General features: G+C 36.0%; 4 protein-coding genes across 4 annotated transcripts; 2 read left to right on the top strand and 2 right to left on the bottom strand.

Annotated features, from left to right (window-relative positions):
* Positions 1-910: 910 nt before the first annotated feature.
* On the bottom strand, positions 911-6,372 carry LOC120013808 (probable polyamine oxidase 4). Its single transcript, XM_038865742.1, has 10 exons — positions 5,950-6,372; positions 5,695-5,777; positions 5,520-5,608; positions 4,630-4,743; positions 4,029-4,116; positions 3,839-3,924; positions 3,629-3,731; positions 2,303-2,400; positions 1,499-1,928; positions 911-1,384 (listed from the first exon to the last, which is right to left on the bottom strand). The coding sequence occupies exons 1-10, from the start codon at positions 5,993-5,995 to the stop codon at positions 1,070-1,072; spliced, it is 1,452 nt and encodes a 483-aa protein (XP_038721670.1). The 5' UTR covers positions 5,996-6,372; the 3' UTR covers positions 911-1,069.
* An 11,495-nt stretch (positions 6,373-17,867) lies between these two features.
* On the top strand, positions 17,868-18,997 carry LOC120012465 (FBD-associated F-box protein At1g66310-like). The gene is made up of 2 exons (XM_038863890.1): positions 17,868-18,419; positions 18,671-18,997. The coding sequence occupies exons 1-2, from the start codon at positions 17,868-17,870 to the stop codon at positions 18,995-18,997; spliced, it is 879 nt and encodes a 292-aa protein (XP_038719818.1).
* Positions 18,998-22,388: 3,391 nt separating this feature from the next.
* Positions 22,389-24,537, top strand: LOC120012216 (microsomal glutathione S-transferase 3). The gene is made up of 4 exons (XM_038863539.1): positions 22,389-22,616; positions 22,699-22,774; positions 22,872-23,044; positions 24,383-24,537. Exons 1-4 carry the CDS (start codon positions 22,504-22,506, stop codon positions 24,456-24,458), a joined length of 438 nt encoding a protein of 145 aa, XP_038719467.1. The 5' UTR covers positions 22,389-22,503; the 3' UTR covers positions 24,459-24,537.
* A 322-nt stretch (positions 24,538-24,859) lies between these two features.
* LOC120012217 (F-box protein At5g49610-like) lies at positions 24,860-26,717 on the bottom strand. Its single transcript, XM_038863541.1, has one exon. It carries the CDS (start codon positions 26,488-26,490, stop codon positions 25,270-25,272), a length of 1,221 nt encoding a protein of 406 aa, XP_038719469.1. The 5' UTR covers positions 26,491-26,717; the 3' UTR covers positions 24,860-25,269.
* Positions 26,718-27,345: the final 628 nt, after the last annotated feature.

Here is a 27,345-nt window from a genome sequence, read left to right on the forward strand (position 1 = left end):
CCGCTAACTTGCTATCTAGTATATAGTTATATAGTATATAACTATTAAAGTATAAATATTTATTATTTTATTATTTATTAAAAACTAGCGGTTCAACATCTATCATAACGGTTGAATCTCGAAACCCTTGACCCTTCAGCCTTGACTGTTCTATGCGCAGGTCGGGTGTAAAAACTATGCTTATGGCTCAATTATTATTATTGACATTCTAGTTCTAAGTCTTAAGAAGTAATAAGAGTGGGGTCAAAATAAAAAAATGGAGTGGTGTCAAAAATCAAATTTATAAGTATGTATATGGAAAAAAAAAATTTGACTGGTGTCAGCTAACACCATAACAATCAACAGCACACTTGGGTCCGCCCCTGCTAAGGATATTCTCTAGCCTTGCACTTTCTTAGTACTACGGTGAAGGGTCGTCCTAAAAGTAATAGTTATAGCTCAAATTGAAAATTCCGAAGTGGGTGGATATTCTCAGGTCACCTCGAGGGAATGTGGCTATATTGGTGGTTGATCATGTCCATCATTTTGAAGGGAAAAAAAAAAGAAACAAGTTATACATCGATAAAAATAGCTTGTGATTGAACCGTTGTCATTATTTTAAAGGTATGCGTCATGCGTGACAGAAGTTTTTGCAAACATTTAAGGGGTAGGGTAAAAAAAGAAACAAGTTATACATCGATAAAAATAGCTTGTGATTGAACCGTTGTCATTATTTTAAAGGTATGCGTCATGCGTGACAGAAGTTTTTGCAAACATTTAAGGGGTAGGGTTCATGTATAATACTAAGACGTGGGTAAAGTAGTAATGTGAAAGATGCCTAACTTTATTATTTCAATTTACTTGTGTAATGGGAATTATTGTCCATATATTCATCATCTTTCTCTAAATAAGCGAATTTGGATGGAAAATGTGACGAAAGAATAATGGACATCATTCATCATAGTGCAGGGTCTGTTTAACCCAAAATGAAGTTTACGGGCTCAATCGACCCAATTATCAAAGTTCAGGAGCCAATTCAATTCTTTTCCCAATATTAAACCATCGTCTTTATTCAGCAAACATGAAAAGTTTACATCCTTGAAATTTGGAGGGGAAATGCAGCTTCAAGATTTTCAGTCCTGAAAGAGGCTAGTGGAATCTTCTCCACATCGCCAAGTCTTCCTAAGAGGTAAGACTGACAATTCTCTGCAGCCATAACTCCAGCTGAGTACGCTCCATGCACAGAACCCTGGTGATCCATGCTAACAGCTTCCCCTCCAAAGAATATGTTATCCAAGGGCTCGCGAAGCCTATCGTACACATCCACAGGCTTTCCGACCTTGTCATAGCAGTAACAACCGAGAGAGTTCGGATCAGTTCCCCAGCGCGAAACAAGATATTGAACCTGCTCCAAAGCATCAACCAAACATTAATTGAGAATTTTGAGAGAAATCTTACTGGTCCATCGATCTCTTATATGTGAGAAATACTAGTTCTAAGTGAGGAATTAGTGAATTACCGGCTCTTTTGCATCAGGAAACATCTTCTTGAGTTGTAACATCACAAACTTTGCAGCAGATTCATCTGAGAGCTTCTCAAGATCATAAGCAAACCTCCCAGCAGCCATATAGACAAGGACAGGATGGCCAGTAGCCTTATGAAGATTTAGAAAATAACCACAAGCATAAGATGTGGGAGCCACAATGCCCAAGAGTTCTACATTTGGCCAAAACACACTGTCAAATAGCAATGCGATTTTATTTTCACTACCGACACCAAGATCTGAAATTGCAGAAACTTTCCATTCTGGCAACTTCGGTTCGAAATGAATTAAATTAGCTTTAAGAACTCCAAGGGGTACAGTTACTACGGCAGCATCAGCAATTAACTTTCGACCATCATCAACCGAGACAATAACCTTGTTAAACAAACTGGATATTTTTGTAACCCTGTTTATGAAGACAAAGATCAATTAAGCAATCCAAGGAAAATCTTTGTTCCAAAGCACGTCTTTGTTTCCAAATAGTACATTGGTAACACAATTCAATAAAATAAATCTTCACTTCAAAAATCCAAAAATATGTTCATATTCAAGATGTGAAACAAGATTGGAATCAAGAAGAATTTAAAGAAATAAATACTAACTTAACATGCTCAAAAGTTTGAACAATTTGCTTTTGAGTGCGACATAGTCACATAAAAACGATTTTATGGGCATGCATCTAACTAACTTTCTCATTTCTAGTGCCATCTCCTGGGGTTCATCCTTGTTTCAGGATATTTTAAAAAATTTCAAAAAAAATAAAAAGAATTGGAAGTATACCGATGATTTAAGCGTATATCAATATCTCTTGCAAGTGCCTTTATAACTGGTTCATAACCTTTCACCATAAGTCCATGACCTCCAGAAAGAACTTGCTCCTGCACAACCAAGGAAATTTGTCTCTCATGCAAGCAAATCATCTAAAACAGACTTGAGCTGATGCCACATTAACAGCTCACACCACATGCATTCTGGCCACCCCAAAAATTATAAAAGAAATCGGCATGCCATACTTCAGTTTGCTCCAAGCTCTCCAAGAGTTTTTAAGGTAAAATCAAACATTTGAAGATCAAAATAGAGTGCACCAAGAATTTAAAAAAAATCCCAGTACTTGGATACTAAGCTAGGTTAGATAGATTGAAGAAGTAATCCATTATCACAGAGCATCAATATTTTTTATCGTCTCCTATCGGTACATAGCAAGAATGCAAGATCTTATAAAAAAAAGTTCATTCTAAATAATTTTTTAACACCTCCAACAATACAATTATATCCATGTTTTATACCATGGGGATGGTAGGTTACATTTTAAAGGCATCACCACCTCGAATAGAGGGAATCACTACCATGAATGGAGGAAGGCAATCTGATGTTAAACCGGTGACAAATCGGACATTCGCTTAAAGGGGACCCCCAATATATGAGCATTTTAATGGGCACTTGCTTGACTTTAAGAAGTTCATTAGACCAGTAGAAGGTAAATCATAAGTGTATTGATGACTTGGATCAAATCTCACAGTACCAAATGTCTGCGCCTTAATTGTTTCTGGTTATTCCATGCCAATCTAATAGGCCCAATGACTTCGCACCTGTCCTCGTCAATATCGTATTTTTTAAACAATGGACCTTAGATAGTTCCAAGAGCTCCTTCAGACAAATATCTCAAAAGTCATAAAGATCCAAACCCAAATATAGGAGGCAACTACTTATTAAACCGACCTTACCTTTTCTTTTCGTTTCACACGCATGGAAATTTCCTTCCTAAGTTCTACCTGTCTACAGTTTGATCCTAAAGCTTTCTGAGAAATCAGGATCCTAGAAGATGGTGATCTGGATAAAATTCCAATATTTAGCAGTGTCAAGTGAAGTGATCACTCATGCAAACCAATTTTTTTTATAAGAATCATACTGCACCGAAGAGGATATATATACAGCCATTCACATATACACATGAGAATAGATTATAAATTCAATCAACGAATTTCTTAAGAAAACTTTGAAAAGTGAGAAGCACAAGCATCAACGTCATTTTTCGAAGGCAAATATTATACCAGTGTTGCTCCTATGTTGGTAGCTAAACTAAGAACCAACCAATCTATTACTTACCTGATCCCAGTTTTTCAGTGATATCATGTCAGCATCTGCAGCAAACCAAGCTTCCATTCTACAAATATACCATTGCAGCACTTCATAGGCAAGTCCTTCTTGTCTGCAGAGAATAAAAATAATGACAACTCTTAAATGATTCCAATTTCAAAGCACAATGCTACGGGTCATATAATAAAATTTAAAAAAAAAAATCCTTTTTGTGAGTACCTTAGTTTTGGATGGCTATCTAACACAATTGAAATTGCTTGCAGAACAGATATGTCATTGACATATTCATCCCGTACTTTCTCTGTCTAAAGAAGCCAACAGACACAAATAGTTCGATAAACCACCACAAAGCAGGATTCACCACTGCAAAAAACAGTATTGAGCCTAGAATTTAGGCACAAAGTGATACCTCTTTGAGAATTCTTTTGAATGTCTCTCCAACTTCAATAACTACTTGTTGGGGTATTTTGCGTCCATGCATGTCGTAGAGTGTATAGCTGAAAGGATGAAATCTAGATCCTAAGGAAAAAAATTACAAAACACAATTTCTAAAGGGAATGTCTGTTCATTTTGCTAACTGACTTTGACTAAGTAAATCCTAAATAAGAGAAGTTAATTTTTCGGCTGATTTGAATAATTTTCAAAATGTACAACCGAACTCATCAATCTCTTGCTAATTTTATTTCAATCAATTAGATTAACTAAGGTTGGATTTGCAAGTATTATCCTAATCCAACCATTCTTTAGACTAAGGACTTCAGTGGAAAATGATAATTCATGGAGATCCTTCTTAACAAAATCATTAATCAATAAAATTCAAGTGCTCTCAAGAATAAATGCTGGTGACGATGAGAACATACATAGTACCAAAAATAAATTGAAAGACTAATTAGATTATGCTTACCAAAAAAATACTAATTAGATTATGCAGTACAAACATCACTTGCTGCTAACATATGACATCCAAAGCGCAAAAACAAGATACAATTTAACAGCCAGAAAATAATCACCTTTCTAAATCATGGTCATACAACACAGAGTTGTCACCGCTGGTACGGTACAATGTGAGGCCCAAACTTCGTATTAGTGGAGCTAAAGGATTCTCATTGCAAACCCCATGTAGCCTGTAAAATATCCAAGAGAGAATTAACAAGCGTCTCAATGCTCATTTAATTGGATGCTGAACTAAGGCATGCATAGAAAAACTACATATGTATGTATTTGCCACAAAGCTTCCTGCAGGAATATAGAAAGCAGGCTCAACATCAATGTTAAATTAAAAACGACAACCAGGAACCTTATCCCCATAAGTATGTTCACGGTTGAGTTATATAGTCAACTCTCACCACAAGACATGTTACATATGTTTACCGCAGTCTACAATTTCTTCAAAAAAACATAATCAATCATCTATCTTTTTTGAAAAAAATCCGCATACACAATTGCTCTACTGCCTGTTAAATGCAATATAAATTTACACAGTTTTTCCCCGATGCCATATTGGAACATATAAACAGTGTGGGTTGTGAAAATCATAGCCACGAAACGACGAGTGCACCAATGGAAGGATACACGTCAATGCACCGTACATATTTCAGGATGAATTTGTATGGGCAATTGTCAAACAAAAAATAAAGAGAGAGACTATTCTGTTTTGATTCTGAAATATGACAAAAGTAGACCGTGTGTGACTTTATTCTAATACTAATTGACTAATTGTAGAATATAAATATTATTCTATGATTGTATATATGAAGGCAAGAGATAAAGGAAATTCAACTTTCCATCATGCTCCCATACCCACTGGATAGCCAAATGAGTATAAATACTATTCTATGATTTTGTGTGTGTATATACACACGTATATATAGAGAAAGAGAGATGAGGAAAATAAACTTTCCATGATGCTCCCATATCCACTGGACAGCCAAATGAGTAGTCCGTATGGATTCGGCCACCAAGTCTGTCCCTTGATTCCAGCAATACCACCTAATAAAGGCACAATATGTGTGATAAAAAATCTAACATGTAAACAACAAAAGCAAAACCATCAACAACAATTAAATATGATTTACATTAAAAGATGCATCATAAAGGATCCGAGCTGCCGCAAGCCCGGAAATACCACCACCAATCACAATGACCGTAGGTAGTGAGCCTGACCAATTGCAGAAGACCAGAAATCAACATTCAGTATTTCTCTATTGCCAGAATTCAGATTCCAACAAAAGCATTGATGTTCAACAGTCTAATCGGAATCATAAATACAAACACATAAAAAGTAGCGGCAAATCCAGTATCATAATATTCGAAGAAGGGAATGCACTAACCCTCGAAAAATCCATTGTTGGAGAACGAATCGTCATCCGGGTCCATGTCACGAATACTTTGATCAACGAAAGTTAGAATTTTTTTTCTTCTTGTGAAATGCGAAGATTCGGAGATCGCTCGATCGTAAAGATTCACTTAGAAATTGAAAGGGTGTATAGGAATTGAGAAATTAGAGATTAACTGGAGAGAATGGTAAAGGATTAATATCAAGATGCCTGAAATCAGGCTGCTCAGATTAGACGAGCAACACAGCTTGTCATGGCAGCTCATAATCTCAGCTTCGATTCCGTTAATAATAACCCACCGATTTTTGGACAACAATTATCGACCTACGACGATCAAAGCGATTCGCTCCGCCTTGCATAGATCGATTGCAGTTCCCTCTCTCTCTCTCTCTCTCTCTCTCTGTCTCACTTTCTTTTCTTCCGTGCTCGCCTTTGTTACCGCGCCCGTCTCCATATATTAAACTCCGGGGTGTTTTGGGTATTTCATATATAACGACATAAATCTAGGGGTGGTTTAGATATTTTGAAAAAATAATGGTTGTTGGGCCTTCACGAGTGGGTCGTTTAACCATGGACCCAGCAATATCAGACACATTTTAATTGTTGTACTATATAATTTGGGGACCATTTCAAATTCTGTCATAACCTGAAAACAAGGCTTAGTAGAGTTTGTAGCGAAATTAATCATGTATATCAATGATATTTGGTTCGGTTGAAAATCGACTAGATTAGACATATATGTGTTCAATATTCAATTTCAATGAAAAACATATTTCTCAACGATATTCTTACAAAACTGCCCCTAATGAGATGTGGTCCGTCAGCCTCCTTGTTCTTACCAAATTGCCCCTAATGAGATGTTAACATTTGGGAAGCTTCGTGAGTCCACATACAATGGAATATGCTTCACTTTTTTAATTTTTTTCTTTGTTGGATTTTTCTCCATAAAGGATATTAGAAAATAAAAAGCAAGGAGACATAGAAGCCCAATATGGCCCATTTTATGTATATATGTTTTTTTTTTTGTATATATGTCTTTAATGTGATGGCTATTCTGGCCAGCTCAAGCCAGCGGTTTTGTGTCTTTTAGAATTTGTCTAGCAACACAGAAAACGACAAAAAGAAGGAATTGGTATTTAACAACTTTGGACTCTAGTGTTTAATTAGAGAAACTCCAACCGGGTTGTTATATGGAGTGCCAAATAGGAATAGCTGTCATTAATCATTATACATTTTCCTTCTCAAAAAATTCCTCTCCAAGTAGTAGGTAAATGAGTTGATAAAATAACAACTCACCCTCTTCGATGTTATATTTACTTACCAACGCCATAAGGAGAAGAAAAAAAAAAAGTAAGGAGGCAAAAAAAAAAGCGAGGGAAGCAACGACCGAGTATGTCAAAGTGTATATGAGATTTGGCTTACTCTGCGTTTCTCCCTTTTAAATAGTATCGTTCGCCTCCAAAACTTTTGTGGCCCTGTCTTCAGAGACATTGGTCTTTAAGCGCTTGTTATCGATGTCAGTGGTATTCTGAGAGAACCCACTTCTTGGGTGACCCACTCTGAACCCGCCTAACCCGAGTTCGCCTCAATAATGTGAAGATCTCATACTGGGTCGGCGAATGTAAACTCCCTCTTAAAGTCTGTTTGAACAATAGAACGCATCGTGAACCCCCTCTAGGTCCTTATCATTGGCCATTGGAAATCGGTAAAGATGGGTTTCAACCCTAGATTTTTAGTTTTCCGCGATTGAAATGTGAGAATAGAGAAGATGGAGTTAAAATCAAGACATGCATGGACCTTTTGGCATTTGTATATCTGACTTTATATCTGGTCTCGATTTGGATTGGATTGGATGTGAAAATCTTGGTGAACTAAAATTTTCATTGGAAGATGAAAAAGTGGAACTTTAGATTATCATTTTAAATAAAAGTGATGTCAGATAGTGTCAGATAGTGGACAAAAGTATTTTTTCATTCATTGACTCACGTATATATAGTGTTACACAGACCTAATCAACCACTTACCAGTTGGACATAGACTAAATTTACTCCTTAAATTGTGCCGTAACACTTGACTAATTACAGACTAATTACAGCCGTAATACTTGACTAATTTGTGCCGTAACACTTGACTAATTACAGACTAATTACAGCCGTAACACTTGACTAATTTGTGCCGTAACACTTGACTAATTACAGACTAATTACAGCCGTAACACTTGACTAATTTGTGCCGTAACACTTGACTAATTACAGCTGGATACAATATACACAACTCACGTCTACACTCCCCCTCAAGTTGGTGCGTAAAGATCTACCATGCCCAACTTGTCAAGTGAGTTAGAAAACACAACACTAGAAACCGCTTTTGTCAAGACATCAGCTAACTGATCTTCAGACTTCACAAATGGTACATCAATAATTTGTGCTTCTAGTTTTTCTTTGATAAAGTTCCTATCTACCTCCACATGTTTGGTGCGGTCATGTTGTACCGGGTTATGTGCAATAGCAATCGCAACCTTATTGTCACAGTACAAGGACATAGCAGAACTCGGCTTATACCCGAGATCTCTCAACAAATATTTAATCCACAATAATTCACATATTCCATAGGACATTGCTCTATACTCAGCCTCTGCACTTGATCGAGAGACAACCTTTTGTTTCTTACTTCTCCACGTAACAAGGTTACCTCCAACAAAAGTGAAGTAACCTGAAGTAGAACGTCTATTTGTATTATCACCTGCCCAATCAGCATCAGTATAACCCTCAACATCTAAGTGACCATTCTTCGTGAACATGACACCTTTTCCAGGTGCACTCTTCAAGTATCGAAGAATTCGAATGACTGCATCCATATGTCTCTCATTAGGTGCATGCATGAATTGACTTACCACACTAACAGCATAAGCAATATCAGGTCTAGTATGAGATAGATAAATTAATCTACCTACTAGACGTTGATACCTCTCCTTGTTGGTAGGAACCTCTCCCGGGTCTTCATGTAGCTTATGATTTTGTTCAATTGGTGTGTCAACTGGTTTGCAAGCAAGCATCCCTGTATCAGTCAATAAGTCTAGGATATATTTTCTCTGGGAAAGAAATATTCCTTGATTTGACCGTATCACCTCTATGCCAAGAAAGTACTTCAATTCTCCAAGTTCTTTCATCTCAAATTCATTTGACAGAAGTTTTTTTAAATTTTCTATCTCAACACTATCATTCCCTGTCAATATCATATCATCCACATAAATAATTAATGCAGTTACCTTGTCTTTCTTGTGCTTCAGAAATAAAGTATGGTCTGAGTTACTTTGTTTGTATCCAAACTTTTTCATTGACAAAGCAAATTTACCAAACCAAGCTCGGGGAGACTGTTTTAAGCCATATAACGCTCTCTTTAACTTGCACACCATTTTAGGTTGTTCTGAAACTCCAGGTGGTAGATCCATGTATACATCTTCCTTTAACTGACCATGTAAAAAGGCATTCTTTACGTCATATTGTAACAAAGGCCAATCATTATTTGCGGCTACAGATAACAATACTCTTACAGTGTTGATCTTTGCTACCGGTGCAAAAGTCTCATTATAATCCACCCCAAATCTCTTATTGTAACCTTTGGCCACCAGTCTTGCTTTGTATCTTTCTATCGATCCATCAGCATTATATTTGATAGTAAAAATCCATCTACACCCAATAGTTTTCTTCCCCGGAGGTAACTGAACTATGTCCCAAGTATCATTCTTTTGTAATGCTCTCATTTCTTCAGCCATAGCTTCAGTCCACTTAGTGTCTGCTAATGCTTCTTTTACCTGTCTTGGAATAGATACAGTAGATATTTGATATAAAAACGACTCATATGACTTGGGTACTCTATGGGTTGACACATGATTGCCTATAGGATATTTGGCTTTAGCATTCAAGTCGGTAGAATATTGAAGTTTTGATTTGCCTCGGTTTGTCCGAGCAGGTAACTGATATGCTGGGATAGTAGACTCAAATTCAGGCATATTGGAAGAATTAGATAAAACATCATTTATTTCAAAAATTACCTCATTTGGACTCTGGACGTGGTCTTCTTGTGGTTTCTCGGTAGTTTCAGGACTGATTTCAGATGTTGGCATCCAATCACTAGTTCCTTGACAGTCGGGCACAATAGCTGAAGTGGTATTTCTGGGTAAAGTTTGGGTAGTCGGTTCAGGTACAGCATCAAGAGTAGTCGATGGTGGAGGTGGAATATCTGGTGGAGGAGTGGAAGTTTCTGGTGGAGTGACTGTAAGTGGATCCCAATGACTATTATCATCCATATCCATATTCATACTCTCCCCCTGAGGAGAAGAGGCATTTGGGAAAAAATAGGACAAATCTTCATTGAAGGTAACATCCATAGTTACATAGAACTTTTGAGTGGGAGGATGATAACACCGATAGCCCTTTTTGTAAGGAGCGTACCCCACAAAGACACACTTAATGGCACAGGGATCAAGTTTACTCATTTGATGAGGGTGAACATGAACATAAGCCACACAACCAAAAACTTTGGGAGGAAGATTAGGAATGGGAGGCGCAATTGTCATATGAGTAGTAAGGACTTGTAGTGGAGTTTTGTATTGAAGGATGCGAGAAGGTACCCTGTTGATGACATACATGGCAGATAATAAGGCATCCCCCCATAGGTATTTTAGAACATGTTTATCTATTAGTAGAGCTCGGGTAACCTTCAAAAGTTGATGATTGCGTCTCTCAGCCACACCGTTTTGTTGTGGAGTATAGGGACAAGAAGTCTGGTGAAGTATTCCACGTGACTGAAAAAAGGTGGTAAGAGTTTCATTGACATATTCCCTTCCATTGTCTGAGCGAAGAACCCTAACAGGTGTATCAAACTGAGTTTGAACCATAGTACAAAATTGTTTAACAATACGAGGGACGTCACTCTTGTTTTTAAACAAATAAATCCATGTAGTACGAGAGCAATCATCAATAAATGAAATGAACCATCGCATACCACCAGAGGTAGGATTTTGGGATGGACCCCAGACATCAGAATGAATCAAAGCAAAAGGTTTTATTGATGCAGAATCACTTAAGGGAAAAATATTGCGGTGACTTTTAGCAAAAACGCAGGTCTCACAACAATTGAAGTTACGAAACACGTCAGATTTAAATAATGAAGGAAACAAATGTTTTAGATAGCCTAAAGATGGATGTCCTAAACGTTGATGCCATAAACGAATCAACTTTTCATTCCTCAACAGGTGGGTACTAGTGTGATTTGCCACAACATCAGAACCAATGCCACTGAAGTACCATAAGTCCCCTCTCTTAGAACCACGCCCAATCTCCTCCTGAGTGTAAAGATCCTGAAAAATACAATGTTTTGGAAAAAAATGACAAGAATAGGCAGTCTTAAGTTTAGACACAGATAACAAATCACGGTCTAAAGATGGAACAAGAAGCACATTAGATAAGACAATGGTAGGGGTAAGTTGGATGGTTCCTGTACCAGTGACAGGAGCAGTTTGGCCATTGGTTGTGGTGACAAAAAACTTGGAGTGATTTTTAGTGAAGGTAGTAAATTTTCTAGAGTCATTAGTCATATGATCAGTCGCTCCAGTATCAACTATCCATGCATTATTACAAGCAGACACAAAAGTACATAGAGCAAAACTAAAGTTACCTGACATGTCCTCTTTCTCAAGTTCAGTGTCATCATCAGTTGTTGTGGTGGTCACAAGAGAAGCTCGACTCCCTTGTTTCTTACCAATCAAGTCATCTGCCCAAGTTTCAAAAGCTATAGCATCAGTTGTAGCAGGAGCCTTCTTTGTTCCAGTTATATAGCCAAGTTTTTTCTTGCTAGCAATGGACATACGAGCAGCACGGGACCAAGAATCATAATTGGATCTCCCAGTTAATTTCTCATGAGAGATCTTGAAGTTGTCAGTTGTATTACCAGACATGATGAAGTATCTAGAGGGTAGCTGCGGAAGTTGAGAACAATAAGCAGTGGAATACAAGACAGTGCAAGTTTATGTGAAGGAAAAGAATTAGTTAAGAAGCAGTTTTACGTGAAGTAGTAGACAACCAAAGTTATAGAGAAGAAGTTTCAAGAGACAGCAGGAAATTTTATGGTTTTTGATCGTACTTGCTTCGATACCATGTCAGATAGTGTCAGATAGTGGACAAAAGTATTTTTTCATTCATTGACTCACGTATATATAGTGTTACACAGACCTAATCAACCACTTACCAGCTGGACATAGACTAAATTTACTCCTTAAATTGTGCCGTAACACTTGACTAATTACAGACTAATTACAGCCGTAATACTTGACTAATTTGTGCCGTAACACTTGACTAATTACAGACTAATTACAGCCGTAACACTTGACTAATTTGTGCCGTAACACTTGACTAATTACAGCTGGATACAATATACACAACTCACGTCTACAAGTGAATACACAGGCATCAATTTAGTGGGTTTACAATGAATAGTGTTCGATCACCTCAATTATCGCAAGTCCCATCGGAGTGAAAAAATTTTACCAACTTATGTTGACACCATTCAAGGACGTATAATTCAATTATAGCAACCCAATTTAGCAACTCTCATTAGAGTACCTCTTATAAAAGTGTACCGTTTCGTCTATTTGGAAGAAAACAAACTCTTAAAAAAACTTGTCTCCATCTTTTTATATTAGGAGATGAAGAAAAGAAGAAATCAAATCAAATACCAAATTAGACGACTGAAAATTCAACAATATTAGGGATCCCAGTCAAAAGCATCTCAGTAATTTCAGTAGTGGATCTTGTTCTTTGATTGATATAAGTGTAGGGGCTCATAAAATCTGGTGATTAAATCAGAGAGTGATACTTCCATTACTTGCATAACTGTGATACTTCCATTACTTGCATAACTGTGATACTTTTTATTGTTATTCCTATCACTTTAGCTGAAAATTAGTAGCTATAGAGTGGAAAAACCATCCCTTTTACATGGCCGGATGTTATTTTCTATGAAAATCATAAGTGTGTGAACCTTGAAGTTTTGTACACAACGTAGATATGAGACTCACAAGAACTTTTTTGTTTCAATTAAACTTTTACTTTCATGTTTTGAAACTAATGCCACACACTCTTATATATATAATTAAAAAAGGCTAAAAGGATTTTTTTTTTTAAAAAAAACCAGTTTTTATATGCATGTAAAAGAAGGTTAAAAAATGCATGGAAAATAAATATACCTAAAATATGTATAACAAGCAACTAGATGGGATAATATGGTGAAAGGCTCACTTTTTGTTGTAAGGCCCACTTCCCATCCAATTATAATACTAACATAAGCATGTCAATCGTTATATTTTCTCAAAAATCATCCTTTCTTGGTAGAGTCATAGTTTAATGAATCAATTATACTTATCAAAAAAAAATGAATCAATTATAAAACAGCCATTTTTTTTTTTTTTACTCTTTAAATCAACTAGTTAATTCGATTATAAATATTCATCCTTCAAATTTAAACATAAAATTTATAAAAATTTTCAATATACAATTCAACAATTTAAATTTTAGAGCTTAGTGTTGAGAGGGGGTTGGTCGAAAACCACTTGGTTATAGCCTAACTGGTTCTCTCCGAACTTAGAGCATAAAGAACTATGCTGACGCAACTATTTTCAAGTGGTTTGCAATGGTTCTCAACTCAACTAACTTGTCGGGCAGGTTTGAATGTGCCTAATCCGTCCTGAGTTAGAAATTAGTAAGTTGTCCAAAGGGCCCGCATGCTAAGTTGTTATCGAGTAAAAAATGATTATTTTTGACTATTTTTTCTGATGTACTATTGGAAACATGGTTATTAGCAAGGTTATCAAACATGTACTAGATAAGAAAAACGATTCGAATCGTTCAAAAATCATATTTGGGTCATATCGTACGATTTTACTATCCGATTTTACGATCTTACCGATTTTATAAAATCTATTTTTGTATGTTTTTCAATTTAGGTGGTGATGATTTTGAGATATAGAGGAGAAGAAAATAAAATTATTTAAGGTAGTGTTAAGGATAGTGGTGGCGGAGATTGGAGAGCATCCTACAGCTCCAAAAATTCGAATTTTAGTGACTATTTTTTTGATGGTATTGATTTTAATCACTATGTTAATAAAGACACTAATGGAAATAATGAAAAAGATAATGCTTGAAACGAGGACATTCTTGATGTAAAAGATGTCATTTGGATGGATGTGGGAACATATGCAAATGATTGTTTTTGAAAGTATAAAATATAAGTTCCAACTTGCAACGTAATTATGGCAATTTAGATTTTGTTTCTTGCTTTTCATATATTTTTGGAGGTCTTAGAAAATTACAATTTTGTGTCATATTAACATATCTATAAACGAGGATGGGTTGGACTACTGCTTTCAACAGAAGTTTTCGACGTGCTTGAGATAGTATTTTTCTCCTTCTAGTTCTTAAGTTTCTTTCAAACCTTATTCTCCTCTATATAACTGAAAATGTGGGTTTTTGATCTCCCAATAAAGTTTGTAGCCCCAAATATTTAGAGTCTAATTGAAGATCTCCCTATAATCATTTGATACATTACCGCTAAAAAGGATTGATGATTTGTCGATATTTACCTTTTGTTCTGACACAACCTCATAATCCTTAAACACAGGTAAAATGGTTTCACATTCCTACTGACATGCTTTAGCAAAAATGAAGTTGTCATCCGCAAATAAGAGATGAGAAATTGTTGGAGCGCCACGACAAATCTTGATACCATGTAAGTTACTCTCCATCTCTGCATGTCTCAATAGAAAAGTTTGTCCTTCGACACATAATAGAAAAAGTTAAGGTGATAACAAATCTCCCTGTCTAATGCCTCAAGTGGGTGAGGTGGAACAATAGTGATGGCATAAGAGACCTTGGACACACAAATCATAATTTTGTCAACCCATCTAGAGTCAATTCTTAGCATTACTTCTCGCAGAAATTCCTATTAGACTCTATCAAATGCCTTACTCATATTTAGTTTTAACGTCATGTACCCACAACTGCCATGCTTGAGGTTCTACATAAAATGCATGACTTCAAAAGCCACTACAACATTATCTGTAATGAGTCTTCCTTGGACAAAAGTCAATTGAACCTGTGAGATAACCTATGATAGAACCTTTACAACCAATTCCAAGACAATTTTATTATAATTTTATAAATAACATTACACAAACTAATAAGGTGATACTATGTAATTGACTGTGAGTTGCTAACCTTCGGAATAAGAACAATATTAGTCAAGTTAACTGTCACGTCCCGTTCAGTGGAGCGTGAAGATAAGGACAAAGACATTTCAACCAACACACCAAACACAATCACGTGCATCTCACGTGTAACATCCCAAATTAACATAAAAATTTTCAAAAAATTTCGGTAGCATCTCCCCATAAATTGGGGAAACCAACCTGTAAACAGATCACACACAAAGAAAAAACACTTCTAATACCATCAAAATCAACCGACCCGTAGGTCCACCGTCAAACACATACCCCATCATCATCATCAACCAAACAGTGGTCACGGGCCACCACTCCCGACTAACAAAACAACACCATACATCAATCCAGCCATAACCATAGTACATCAATGTACTTAAACAACTAAAACATGCCAACATCACGCCATGCATATATATATATATATACACACACACGTGTCAAATAAACACAAAAGTCCAGTCCTCCTGCTGATCCGCAGCCTGTGCACTAGATCTTGTCTCACCTGTGAGGAGGGAAAGTAGATAGGGTGAGCGGAAGGCTCAGTAGGGATAAATAATAGAACACAAAAACAATAGTATGGCTGGAAATTTATAACGAATCATCAATGCAACAATATGCAGTGCAAAGCTAATGCACCCAATCAACCCAATCGAACCTCCATATCCTCCACCAATGACACCCAAGCCGACGAATCAGATTCCCGCCCTGCGACGATAAGCCAACGAGAATCCACTACACTACCTCTCTCTCTAGCATCCAATCAATACCACAATCATATATCTGTCAATCTCAAACCGCTAGAGAGAAGGTTGGCACGCAAGTGGTCGCAACCACTCACCGTTGGTCCCACCGTGATATCTCAGCCTGCCACGCCTAGCCTAGCATCACATACTAGCCAGTGTGCAGTGACAAATTTCGCTACAGGAATCCTCTGGCCTAGGACCATCACAAGGCTCCTAACCATCATCCACGCACGTGCCCAAATCATCCAACACCTAACGTGAGCCCCGGGTCCATCCTCGGGACACACCATGCATCTAATGTAATTCCTACAATTCATGTCATTCACGCAACAAATATAATTACAACATCCATTCATCATGATGCATGAAGATTACATAATGCCCGATTTATGACCGAGCATGTCATAGGTTATAATGCATAACAAGAATAAACTTTTAAGTAAAAAAAATGATATGAATACGAATTGGGCTACGACCTTTCTTTGGAACAAGCAAAGAATGGTCCAAAGGAGCTTACCGAGTCAATCGAAATAACATCCAAGACTTGTCTTTTTTGAAAATTGAAAATTGAAAATAACGAATAGAAGGGGGAAAATCCCTACCTTGAAGTGGACTCGAAATTCTCACCAACAAGCAATGTGCATTCCACGCCAATTCACAAACTTATTTAATGAAATAAACTCCACTTAGTTCCCATATTCATCAACCCATTCAAATCTCACATTCCATACTCCACAATATCCTCATTTCCACTAAATTCATATTCTACCTTAATTCTCTAAGGTTAAACCATTAAAATCATACCACAATATTATTTTTCATCCTAACACAAACTTAATTAAAACAATTTGAGTCGATAACCCTTACCTTAAACCTTGTTAGTTCCACCAACTCAAGAATTTTAAGCCTCTTCTTGAATTAGTTCAAGAACCACACTTGAACCTAGTAATATAGGAAGATTAGAACCTAAACTTAGAGTTATTAAACAAAGAAACTCTTATTGAGCCAAAAACCCCAAAACCCATCTAGCTCTCAAACCCTAAAACCAAAACTTTACCTCAATCCAACTCTTTTCTTGTAGAAAGTTGAAGTATGTGTGTGTGCCCACCTAAGAATGACCCTTGCCAGCCGGAGCTTCGCCGGAGAGTCGCCGAAAGTGGCTAACCAGAGGTGGTGGTGGGAGGATTTCAAAACGGTGAGTTGCCTTTTTTTTTTTTAACTTGCACGGGTGAAGGTCTGCGCAGACCTTCACCCACTTAATTAATTTTTTTTTATATATTATTATTTATTCCTTTTAATTCATTACTTTTAATTCTTTTATTTATTTGACCCTAACTTTAACTCAAATATTCTTTAAGCCCTCCCAATAATTCTTTTTACCCTACAATTTGTTCTTTTTATAACTAAATCCAATTTATTCATTTTATTTTTTTATTATTCTATATTTTATTTATTTTTATTTTGAGACGGGGTATTACATTAATGCTGCTGGAAAAATGGTTAGAATTTAGAAAAATTAAGGCTAGTCTTTTTTTTTTTTTTTTTCTACAAAAATTAAGGCTAGTCTTAGTAACATCAGAACTCACTATGTGCAAATATTTCTAATAAAAAAAAAGACATACCATTCGATCTTGTAGCTTTAGAAGAGTGCATTTGGAAAATAGTCTCCTTGACTTCTTCTTGACCAAATAGTTGTACCAACCTCTCATTCATCTTGTCAATCACCATCCACTTCATTCCTTCCATTAATTGACTCCCATCTACCTCTTGCGAACTCTTGAAAAGCTCATAAAAAATTTCCAGTTTGATTAGAGCCAATCATCCACGACCCTTATTCATCTTTTATTTATTTACATTTTAACCTCTATTCGTTTTAATTGCAGGAAACGAAGATGAAAATTGCTCGTATAACAATAGATTCAGTGGATGCCAAGGACCTTTTGTCACACCTGGCAGAACCTGTAATCCATAATGTCATGACTTTCCTTCGTCGGAAAGATGCTGTGAGAACCAGTACTCTGTCTAAAAAGTTCTTGTCACTATGGCATACCTTTCCGATCATAGACTATGAGATGGATGATATGAGCATAGACCTGAAACTCACATATGATCAAAGCCTATCAGAGTTTATGAACAATGTACATTCATCGATTCAACTCCGATTGAGAGGTGACGTAAGCTGGGAGAAATTTAGAATTCGTTGTCACATGCCTTATTTAACTGAGGAGATTGCAGCTCTTAACATGGGTGTTCAAATCAAACAGTTCATTGATTTGGCAATGCAGAAGAATGTCAAAGTTATTGACATCAGTTGTGGCATGATGATCAGGCATTCTAGGGTCAACTTAACTACGTGTAAGTCCCTCAAAAGCATCACATTAGAGGGAGCACATATTTCTGATGCATGGATTCAGAGACGTGTTTTTGAATTGCCAAGACTTGAGGTGCTCGAGCTGCACCTCTGCTTTTTACCAAAGAAATTCTAAGTCGCTAGCGACGTACTGAAGAAATTTGAGATTTTTAATTGCTTTGAATTGCAGAAAATTCAAGTTGTAACATAGCATCTTCAATCTTTTTTGTATTCCAACGGGGACTTTGAGTGCGAGATCAATATTTCTATTTGTCGATGCCTCAAATGCGTTAGCATACACTATGGTCTAGTAACAGATAAATGGGTTGTGGACACTGTTGAAAGAAACCCTCAGCTCGAGTACTTGAGATTGTCGCACTACAGCCACTTGATGTCTCAAATTTAGTCACTCCATGCAAGCTGAAAAAACTGGAGTTGTGTGGCTGTGATGAGTTGCAGGAAGTTAAGGCAGATACTCGAAATTTGTCTTTGTTCGAATATCGTGGTGGTTTGTTAACATCACCATTATCAATTGATTCTGCAATTGTAAATGCTAAGCTCTTCCTTGAACCCCAACACCCAATCAGAACAGATGATGAACTTACAGCTTGGCTCCATCAAATAAGGGGATTTCTGTTGGAGTCCCATATCGGCTGGGAATGGTCTTGGTGACTTATATAAATGAGGGTACACTCCTATCCTCTATTAGGCTTTTAAGGGGTGGACAATGGAGGCCCAAAATGTTAACAATTTATGGTGGCTTTTGGTCATTATCGCCGAGTAATAGTTGCCAGCTCTAAAATCGAAGTAAGTTTATTAACTTCAAGTTTTCCTTTCCGGTTCTAAGTTCTTTATGATCTATGAATTTATTTCACATCTTGAATTGTACATTACCTTCATTCTTACTTTGCAGCTTCTGATTTTCCTGGAGGAGTTTAAGGAAGCTTTACTTCCACCATTGTATGATCTGAAGCATCTAACGGTGGAGTTCTTACATGGATCGTTGAGACATCTTACACACCTGGTGGGCAATTTGTTGTGGCTCACACCTTGTGTAGAGAAGATATCCATCACTTCACGCCAAGATGAAGAAAAATCGCTAAATGTATGCAAGTATAATCACTGAAAAATCATACATTTCATGTTATATATAGGCTAACATGTTGTTTGTTTATAATTTACTTTGTAGTTCCAATACGATAGACAAGTGAAGCTTGGCTCACATGATGATTGCTGCTGCATGCATCGTCCAGTGAAGTGCTGGCGGCATTTCTTAAGAGATGTGTCTATAAAGAACTTTCACAATTAAGAGAAGTGATGTTTGGAAAAGTTCTTCAGGGGAGCTTCAATGAGACTAAAGACTACTTCTTATGCCTAAAGCTGGTATTTGCAAGGTGATAGTTTTCAACTCTTCAATTGATTCGACTGACTTTTCTTCAAGACTACAATTTGAGTGAATCTGTGTGCTTACTTAACTTTGCTTTGCAGGAAAATTCAAGCGGATCACAATTGGGTAGTGTTTGACAGTGCAAGAGCAAGCAATCTTAGCAGTTGGTTCATGATTTTTTCCTTTTTCTTCTTCTTTTTTATTTTTCTTTTGGTATATGAACTGTTGACGTGGCTTTTGCTGGAAGAGAAAGGTGAAGACAGAAATGGCATTGGGGCAGTTTGTGACCTTTTGATATTCAGGCACTTGGAGACAAATTGCTAAAGTTCCCAAATGGTGAAGTTCATGGTGGTCAATGCCATTGAGAAAGTGATTTTTCTGTTTTTTCAGAATTAAGGTTGCATTAGGGTTGTTTTAAGTACTTTTTTGTGATAGTTTTTTTACTAAATGGAATGAATGTCATGGATTCATAGCTCTAGCTTATCTCTTATTCTTGCCAAGGTTGATTGTTCTACAAAGTTTTTATGGTTTGAAGTTTTAGTGGTTTAATTGATAAATTTTTCTCAGCATTTTTTGGTAACTTATGAACAACTCGAGTTCTTTCCACTCTAACTCAAGGGACCCACATATTTTGAACTAACAAATAATAACAGTGCGAGATTATATCGAGTGATAATAATTGTTAGATTTAAATCGAATAATAGATAATGATTGGTTATTTGATAAATGCTCAATCAATTTAATGATCGTGTACATATTTGTTCCTTGATGGTAGGAACAATATCAAGAGAACCACGTGGGTGGGTGTTGGCCTATCTCTCTACATATAGAGGCATGTGATTCTCCATCAGTCTCACTTTATGCTTTTGAGCATATAGAGAGAATAAGCTGAAAATCCACCACCAAATATACTAACACATTGTGTTAGGGTGTTTTGCAGGAGGCTCTTTTGTTCTTAGTTCAATTTCTTAAACTACAATGACTGACTGGAGGTATGCCAATCAATTTTGTTCCCACTGCATTACTGCTTTCATTATTGGTATCGGAGCATGCCTTTATGCCGTATTGTTTAGTGTATGAATTGACACGTTGAGGTATTTGATGTTATACCATGTCTTGTTCTTCGGTGATTGTATGATGTTATGATTTCGTGTTTTTATTTAATTGCATGATAAGATTGTTTCATGGCTTGAAAATGGTGGTTTAGTGTTTTATCAAAAAAGTATTAAAAAAGACAATGGGTATAACACATTGGTGTTGTGAATTAAAGCGTTATATAAATGTATATATTTTTTAGGATTTAATCTTTTGTCCGTTTGGTAGAACAAAAAAATTAATTTTCGATGGTAGAGGAAAATCTGTGAAAAAAAAATTGAGCTTAAAACTGTGGAATATGCTGTGAGTTATTTGGCATACTATAAACTGACACTAGCAGAAAGCTGTCGAGTAAAAGTATTATTTTGAATTTTTATAATTTTTTAATCATTTTGTTATTAAATTTAATCTAACAAATATAATTTATTATTAAAAATAATTTAAGTATAAATTATAATATTTATATCAAAATTGAAAATGTTAATTAGTAAAAGAACTTAGAAAATAAAATATAACGTTGTAAAAATGTTAATAAAAACATTGTTAAGTAATAAACAAATTTAAAGATAAAAAAATATGCAGAGATGTAATGTCATTGGTTCCAATTAAAACAAAATATTCATTTTAATGATTCTGACATGTGAATATATATAACAACATAACATGTTAAAGTGTGCAATAGTAATCTTGATATCATTCTTGGAAATAAGTTTCTATGAATTTGTCTTTATTTTGAGAAACTATAAATTAATCATGACATACAGTTTCGGTTGCATATGAGATATGTGATGAAATTAATCTCCGGTTAAAAGGGATTTATGTTGGTTATGAGATATTTGAACGATGTTGTTCTCTCATGATTATTGCCTCTGCTTTTATGCATAGAAATTCTAGGAATTGAATTACAATTGTCTCTTTATTGATTTGAACTTAGAATTATATATATATATATATATATATGTATATATATATATATATGTACTTGGATGATTATTCAATACCCGAGAACATGTATATATATATATATATAGGAATTCTCACATAAGGGTTTAATGTAAGGGTATAAAATAAGTGTTACATTTTAATGGTGTGGATGAATGAGATAATAAGTGGAGTCCACTGTGTGTATGTATTAATGTGTATATATGCGCCTTAAGGGATTAAGCAGGTGGGTTGATCAGATCTGTTTACATATACTTGGATGATATTTTTGGGTCTGTTTATATAAAATGTCATACTTTTACAATAATTATATTTAATGTATATGAATGTTTTAGAGTATGCAATGTTTATATAACTATGTTTAACAGTGATGCAGGTCTACTTATCACACTTATTATAAGGTGTTGTAAATGTGTGTTGGGTAAGTTAAATACTTAAATCTCTAAAAAATTAAATTTAGGCGTTAGATACCTAATAAAAACTTACACGAGGGTCATATATAAAAAAAAGAAAAGAAAAAAGAGCTTGGGCTGGGTACCCCCATTAAGCCCGTGAAGGATATATGGGTAGGACCTAGCATGGCCTTGCTGGCCTGGCCTGCATCTCTCGTTTATAATTTATAATTTGCCTTGCTTGGAAAGGACGACAGAAACACCAGATAAAGGAGAAATCCGAGTGGAATCAGTCACTGCCCACGTCGCACGTACACACAGCGAGTAACGGCAATTGGGATTGGAAAACCAATCGGAAAGTGATGGCCGGAGTTGAATACCTACCGAAGGAGTACGGATATGTTGCTCTGGTTCTTGTCCTCTACTGCTTCCTCAATTTCTGGATGGGTGGCCAAGTTGGCAGAGCACGCAAGAAGTCATTTTTTGTTCCTTGAATTTGTTGAGTTTTTTCTCCTTGATTTTGATTTCTGGGGGTTAATTTTGAGTCTCATGTGCAGGTACAAGGTGCCATACCCAACCCTTTATGCTATAGAATCTGAAAACAAGGATGCGAAGCTGTTCAATTGCGTTCAGGTTTGGTTAGGGTTTTCGTCATAATTTAGTTATTGGATGGTAATTCAATTCAATAGCACACTATAAATTAAGAAACCGTGGATGTTGTTTGGTGCAGAGAGGACACCAAAACTCTCTGGAGATGATGCCAATGTTCTTTGTGTTGATGATACTGGGAGGGATTAGACATCCTTGTGCTTGTGCTACTCTTGGACTTCTGTATGCTGTGACTCGTTACTTTTACTTCACTGGCTATGCTACTGGCGATCCTCAGAATCGTCTCAAGATTGGGTACTTTTCTTTTTCTGATTTCTTTGTTCTTTTTGTTGAGATATAAAAATCTTCTCATTCTTCCAAAATCAAATTACTGTTTCATATGAATGACTAGGAAAATGATAATGGGTTTCATTCCTAGCTCTCTATGTTCTTCTGTAATTATTTCTGGGTTTACAATTAGAACGCTCATTCACTTCAATGGTGAATCTTCTCTTTTTTCTTCTTTTTTTTGAATGCAAAAAAAGAGACGTGTAACCTGAATATAGGATGACAAAGTACAAAATTTGATAGTGAATCTCATCACTTTTGCTTGCGTGGCCATGCAGTTGATATTCTTTTTAATATGAGCACTTGAGCTGTGGATATGTTTTTCCGCTGCCTGGATGCAGCTTTCATTAAATTGGACATGCTCGTTTCTCAACTTTAGAATTTTTATCCATTCATAGGAGGCAAGAAAGCTTCAATCAGACATTGCCGTAATTCAAACAACCAGTCCTTGAAATGGTCCATAACTGTCCCAACTGTGAACCCCCTTTAGAGCTAAAATCCTATCTTTACTTTTTAATGTGGATTCTGGATGCATAAAGTAGTATTTAAGGGTTCTGCTTGTGATTGAATTCGTAATCCAGTTAGAAATCCATTGTTTTCAAGCCATAAGTAAACCGGGCTGGCTTGCTACGAAAGCTTAAATGTGGCTAACTGGAGTGATTCCTATGTGATTGGTATCTATTCCACCCATGTTTTTTTTTTTCATCTCTGAACAAAGAAAGCATTGGCGTTGTCATTAATCAAGTCACCAAATATGTGGCTTGCTTTTGACTTCACTAGATCAACTGACCTTGCTTATTAAGGCAATAGTTGGTGACATAATTTTGAGAAGTTTATTCGATGGATTGCATAAAGGTCTGAAGGAAATTGATTGGATTACTTTCTGTATTGTTTTATTGATTTTACTGTTTAGGATGGTTGGAGCTAATTTCCTACGAGCTGCATAGACTTGTTTATCATCTTCCTACAGCTCCATGATGCATCTTGAGGTGTATGAACTTTATTAACATTCCTTGTGGCAAAAAAGCTTCAGCTAAGCAAATTCAAAATGAGCACACCTCATTACTCATTAGAGATACTCTTTGTATCAAAATCTCTTTTTACAGCCAAATTTAATTCCCTTCCTTTGGTGACTTGTATAAAGTGTTAAAAAAAAAAGTTGATTAGTTGCTAAACATTGTCATCTTTGTTGTTTAGAGTATTTTAGACTGGTATATCACATACCATTGATTGCTATACGCAAATTTTTTGTGTCATATATTTGTTTTGAAGTTGTTGGTAACTTTTATAGTGTTTTACATGCAGGAAGTATTCATTTGTGGCAATGCTTGGACTTATGGTTTGCACAATTTCGTTTGGAGTCAACCTTCTCCGAGGGTAACTTTTTTATCAGCATCAGATGTACTCTGCTTCCCTGAAAAGTAACCTTCCTGTTCCCAACACCCCTTTTTGATTTCCCCCCCCCCCCCCCCCCCCCCCCCTTCAGTGTCATTTCTGTTGTGGCAAATAAATGAAGTGGATGCACTTTTTTGGTTCAGTTCTTGGTACCTGATTTCATAGAGACAACGTAGATGATGTTCACATATTTACCCTTACCCCACATAAGCTATGCTATCTTTTTCTTCTTGAATAAGATTCAATGAATAGTTGAATCTTGATGTGGGTGTAAGGCTTACTTGTGTTACTAATTTATCTCAAGTCTTCCAAATGTATTGTTGTATTATGCTGAGTGAAGGGTTTTGTTTGTTATCTATGTATAAGACAAAGCAGTACTTACCATTTGAAAGTAGTATATTTAAGCGCCACTGACATGGTTAATGACACAAGGAATGAATTCTTATTTAAAAATTTCTAGGAAAAATGAAGGAAATTCCAATGAGAGGGACAGAAGTAACAGTTTTGATTTTAGTTGTCAAAGACATAACTATACGAGAAAATCAAAGTAATTAGCATCAGAAAATATATACTATAACAAAACTACATTGCATTGTCTTTGCTTGCTGACAAAACTCTGTGAACAAACAATTATCTCCTCCCAATCCTTCCAAGAATGAGAACATCTTACACCATGTGGGCGGTCTAAAAAACAAGAGTGGGACTGGAATCAAATGTCAGACCTAGCTGAGACTAATAAACTACACGAACAAACAAGTTGTCCACCCAAAATACTTCAGGAATTAGAATATTTCAGACTAATCATACTCCATAAAAACTAACAAAAGCAGAAGAAATATACTAAACATGAGAGTGGGACTAAAATTAAATTTCAGACCTTGCAGAGACGTTAATGGATTCCTTCGTTTAAATTTCTTTCTTCGATCTGGTCTACGTTCACGCTCTAATCCACTCATCAAATCACACGGTTCCAAATCAGATCGAATGGGGAAGACTCCCTCTGGATACATGTGATTCTCCAGCTTCACTGCATCAAAACTTCCTGTCTTGAACTTGTAAAACATTAGCTTGAAAATCCCTTTCATTAGCGCGATATCAGCATTGTAAAACGATGCAGGATGAAACGAACGCAGTTCACTTCTCAAAACTTTAGTCTCTATTGATTGTCTCTTCTTCCACACTTTGTTTTCATAATCTTCCACCACCCATAAATCCATGAAATCTTCTTTCACCATACAAATCAGGGCAAGCCTCCCTTGATACTCCACAAGCTGTTTGTTTGATCGAGGATTAGTCTGTTCTGGCATTGCGAACACTGTCCATGTCTCTTCATTAACATCGTACGAAAATATGTTGTTTTCAGATGTAATCCAGTGAATCATACCATGAACAGGTACACCAGGTGTGGAAGCAATCAACATCTCATTATAAGGCAACCTTATATCTTCCAATTGCTTCCATACCCAAATCTCTGAATCAAAAATCTCGCATCTTAGTCTGCAACACTCGCGATCAACGCTAACTACATACTTAGCATTAGAAAATCTAACAATCTTGAACCGAAGAGGGTTCAATCTTAGCACCAACATAGCATTACCTACAGTCAAATACCGCGTTTTCGGATTTGGTATTGCTCTCCATTGCTTTGCACTAGGCTTACAAATATAGTACTTAGGAATTCTATGATTAGTCTCTTTATCAACACAAAGCAACACACCCTGACTCGTAGAAGCCTCAATTTTGACCGGCCCCCGAAACAAATCCTCTAGCTTCATCAAATCCGAACCAGCATTATTGATTGATACAAAAGTTGAAGAATACTTATTGTTGCTCATACTTTGTACAAAGTACCCTGAAATTGTCCTTGTTCTCTGGTTGTGTAGATTCATGAAAGCTGACTCATATGTCATAGAATTACACTCCTTTGACAGAAGCCTGCAGTTGCCTAGTGTCTGCAACGAGGCACGCGACATAATCTCGAAGATTACATCTGATGAAAGCTCTTGATTAGACTCCATTGAAACAAAGCTTTTGAAGAAAGAAAGAGAGAAAGAAAGAGCAAATTAAGGGTTTGTCTTGTGTTTTTGAGGTTCAAGAGAGAGGATATTGTGAAGAGTGGAGAGGTTTTAAATAGAAGAGAAAAGCTGTGTCTTGGAGTACAAGTAGGAATTGGAGACATCTTCTGAGCAAGTTTTGGATACCTATTAATGGCATGACTTTGTTTAATGGAAATAAAACACACGAGTCCGACAACCTGGGATTGTTTTGTTAATTTTTTTTGTTTTTTGGGTTTCATTGGATTCTATTTTTTGTCAATTATAATTGAACTAAAAATAAAATAAAATCCAATGTCTTATTTCAAATACTCTAACTTCACTAATAATAACACGTATATATACATAGCTCTCACAAATGAAAATAAGATGAATGCGTATCTAGTATCTACTGAACAAGAAAACAAGATGTTAGGTTTGATCATATTTAGAGGCAAGGTCTGTCGTTGGTTTAGTGTTTTCTGGAGTTACCGTTTGGACGGGGGTTTAACCATCCGGACACTTGGTTACGTGTAGCGGCAGAGGAGTCTTATTAGATACCCTAACTGGGCCGCCTTCCTCGAGAAAGCTTGAAATATATATTACTAAGCAAAAAAAAATTAATATTTTCCAATGTCTTATTTCCAATACTCTAATTTCACCAATAATAAAACGTATGCGTATATATATATATACATGAATAAATGATAATATAATTTTTGTGGGTCTAAAATATTTTTTATTTATTACAAAGTTGCATTATACTATTAGTACAATTTCTTTATACAGAAATATATATATATATATATATATTTATTTATTTATATATATTTGTGGCAA

Source organism: Tripterygium wilfordii, chromosome 13 (assembly GCF_013401445.1).
Source record: "Tripterygium wilfordii isolate XIE 37 chromosome 13, ASM1340144v1, whole genome shotgun sequence".
NCBI classification, from domain to species: Eukaryota; Viridiplantae; Streptophyta; class Magnoliopsida; order Celastrales; family Celastraceae; genus Tripterygium; species Tripterygium wilfordii.

Excerpts from the sequence above, each read along its gene's own strand:
- LOC120013808 (XM_038865742.1), bottom strand. The coding sequence starts at position 5,995 with ATGGACCCGGATGACGATTCGTTCTCCAACAATGGATTTTTCGAGG. Across the intron at positions 3,925-4,028 it reads TCAAAAGAATTCTCAAAGAG|ACAGAGAAAGTACGGGATGA; the intron begins GTATCACTTTGT and ends TGGCTTCTTTAG. Across the intron at positions 3,732-3,838 it reads GATAGCCATCCAAAACTAAG|ACAAGAAGGACTTGCCTATG; the intron begins GTACTCACAAAA and ends TATTCTCTGCAG.
- LOC120012216 (XM_038863539.1), top strand. The coding sequence starts at position 22,504 with ATGGCCGGAGTTGAATACCTACCGAAGGAGTACGGATATGTTGCTCTG. Across the intron at positions 22,617-22,698 it reads GTTGGCAGAGCACGCAAGAA|GTACAAGGTGCCATACCCAA; the intron begins GTCATTTTTTGT and ends TCTCATGTGCAG. Across the intron at positions 22,775-22,871 it reads AGCTGTTCAATTGCGTTCAG|AGAGGACACCAAAACTCTCT; the intron begins GTTTGGTTAGGG and ends TGTTTGGTGCAG.
- LOC120012465 (XM_038863890.1), top strand. The coding sequence starts at position 17,868 with ATGAAAATTGCTCGTATAACAATAGATTCAGTGGATGCCAAGGACCTT. Across the intron at positions 18,420-18,670 it reads TTGAATTGCCAAGACTTGAG|AAACCCTCAGCTCGAGTACT; the intron begins GTGCTCGAGCTG and ends CACTGTTGAAAG.
- LOC120012217 (XM_038863541.1), bottom strand. The coding sequence starts at position 26,490 with ATGGAGTCTAATCAAGAGCTTTCATCAGATGTAATCTTCGAGATTATG.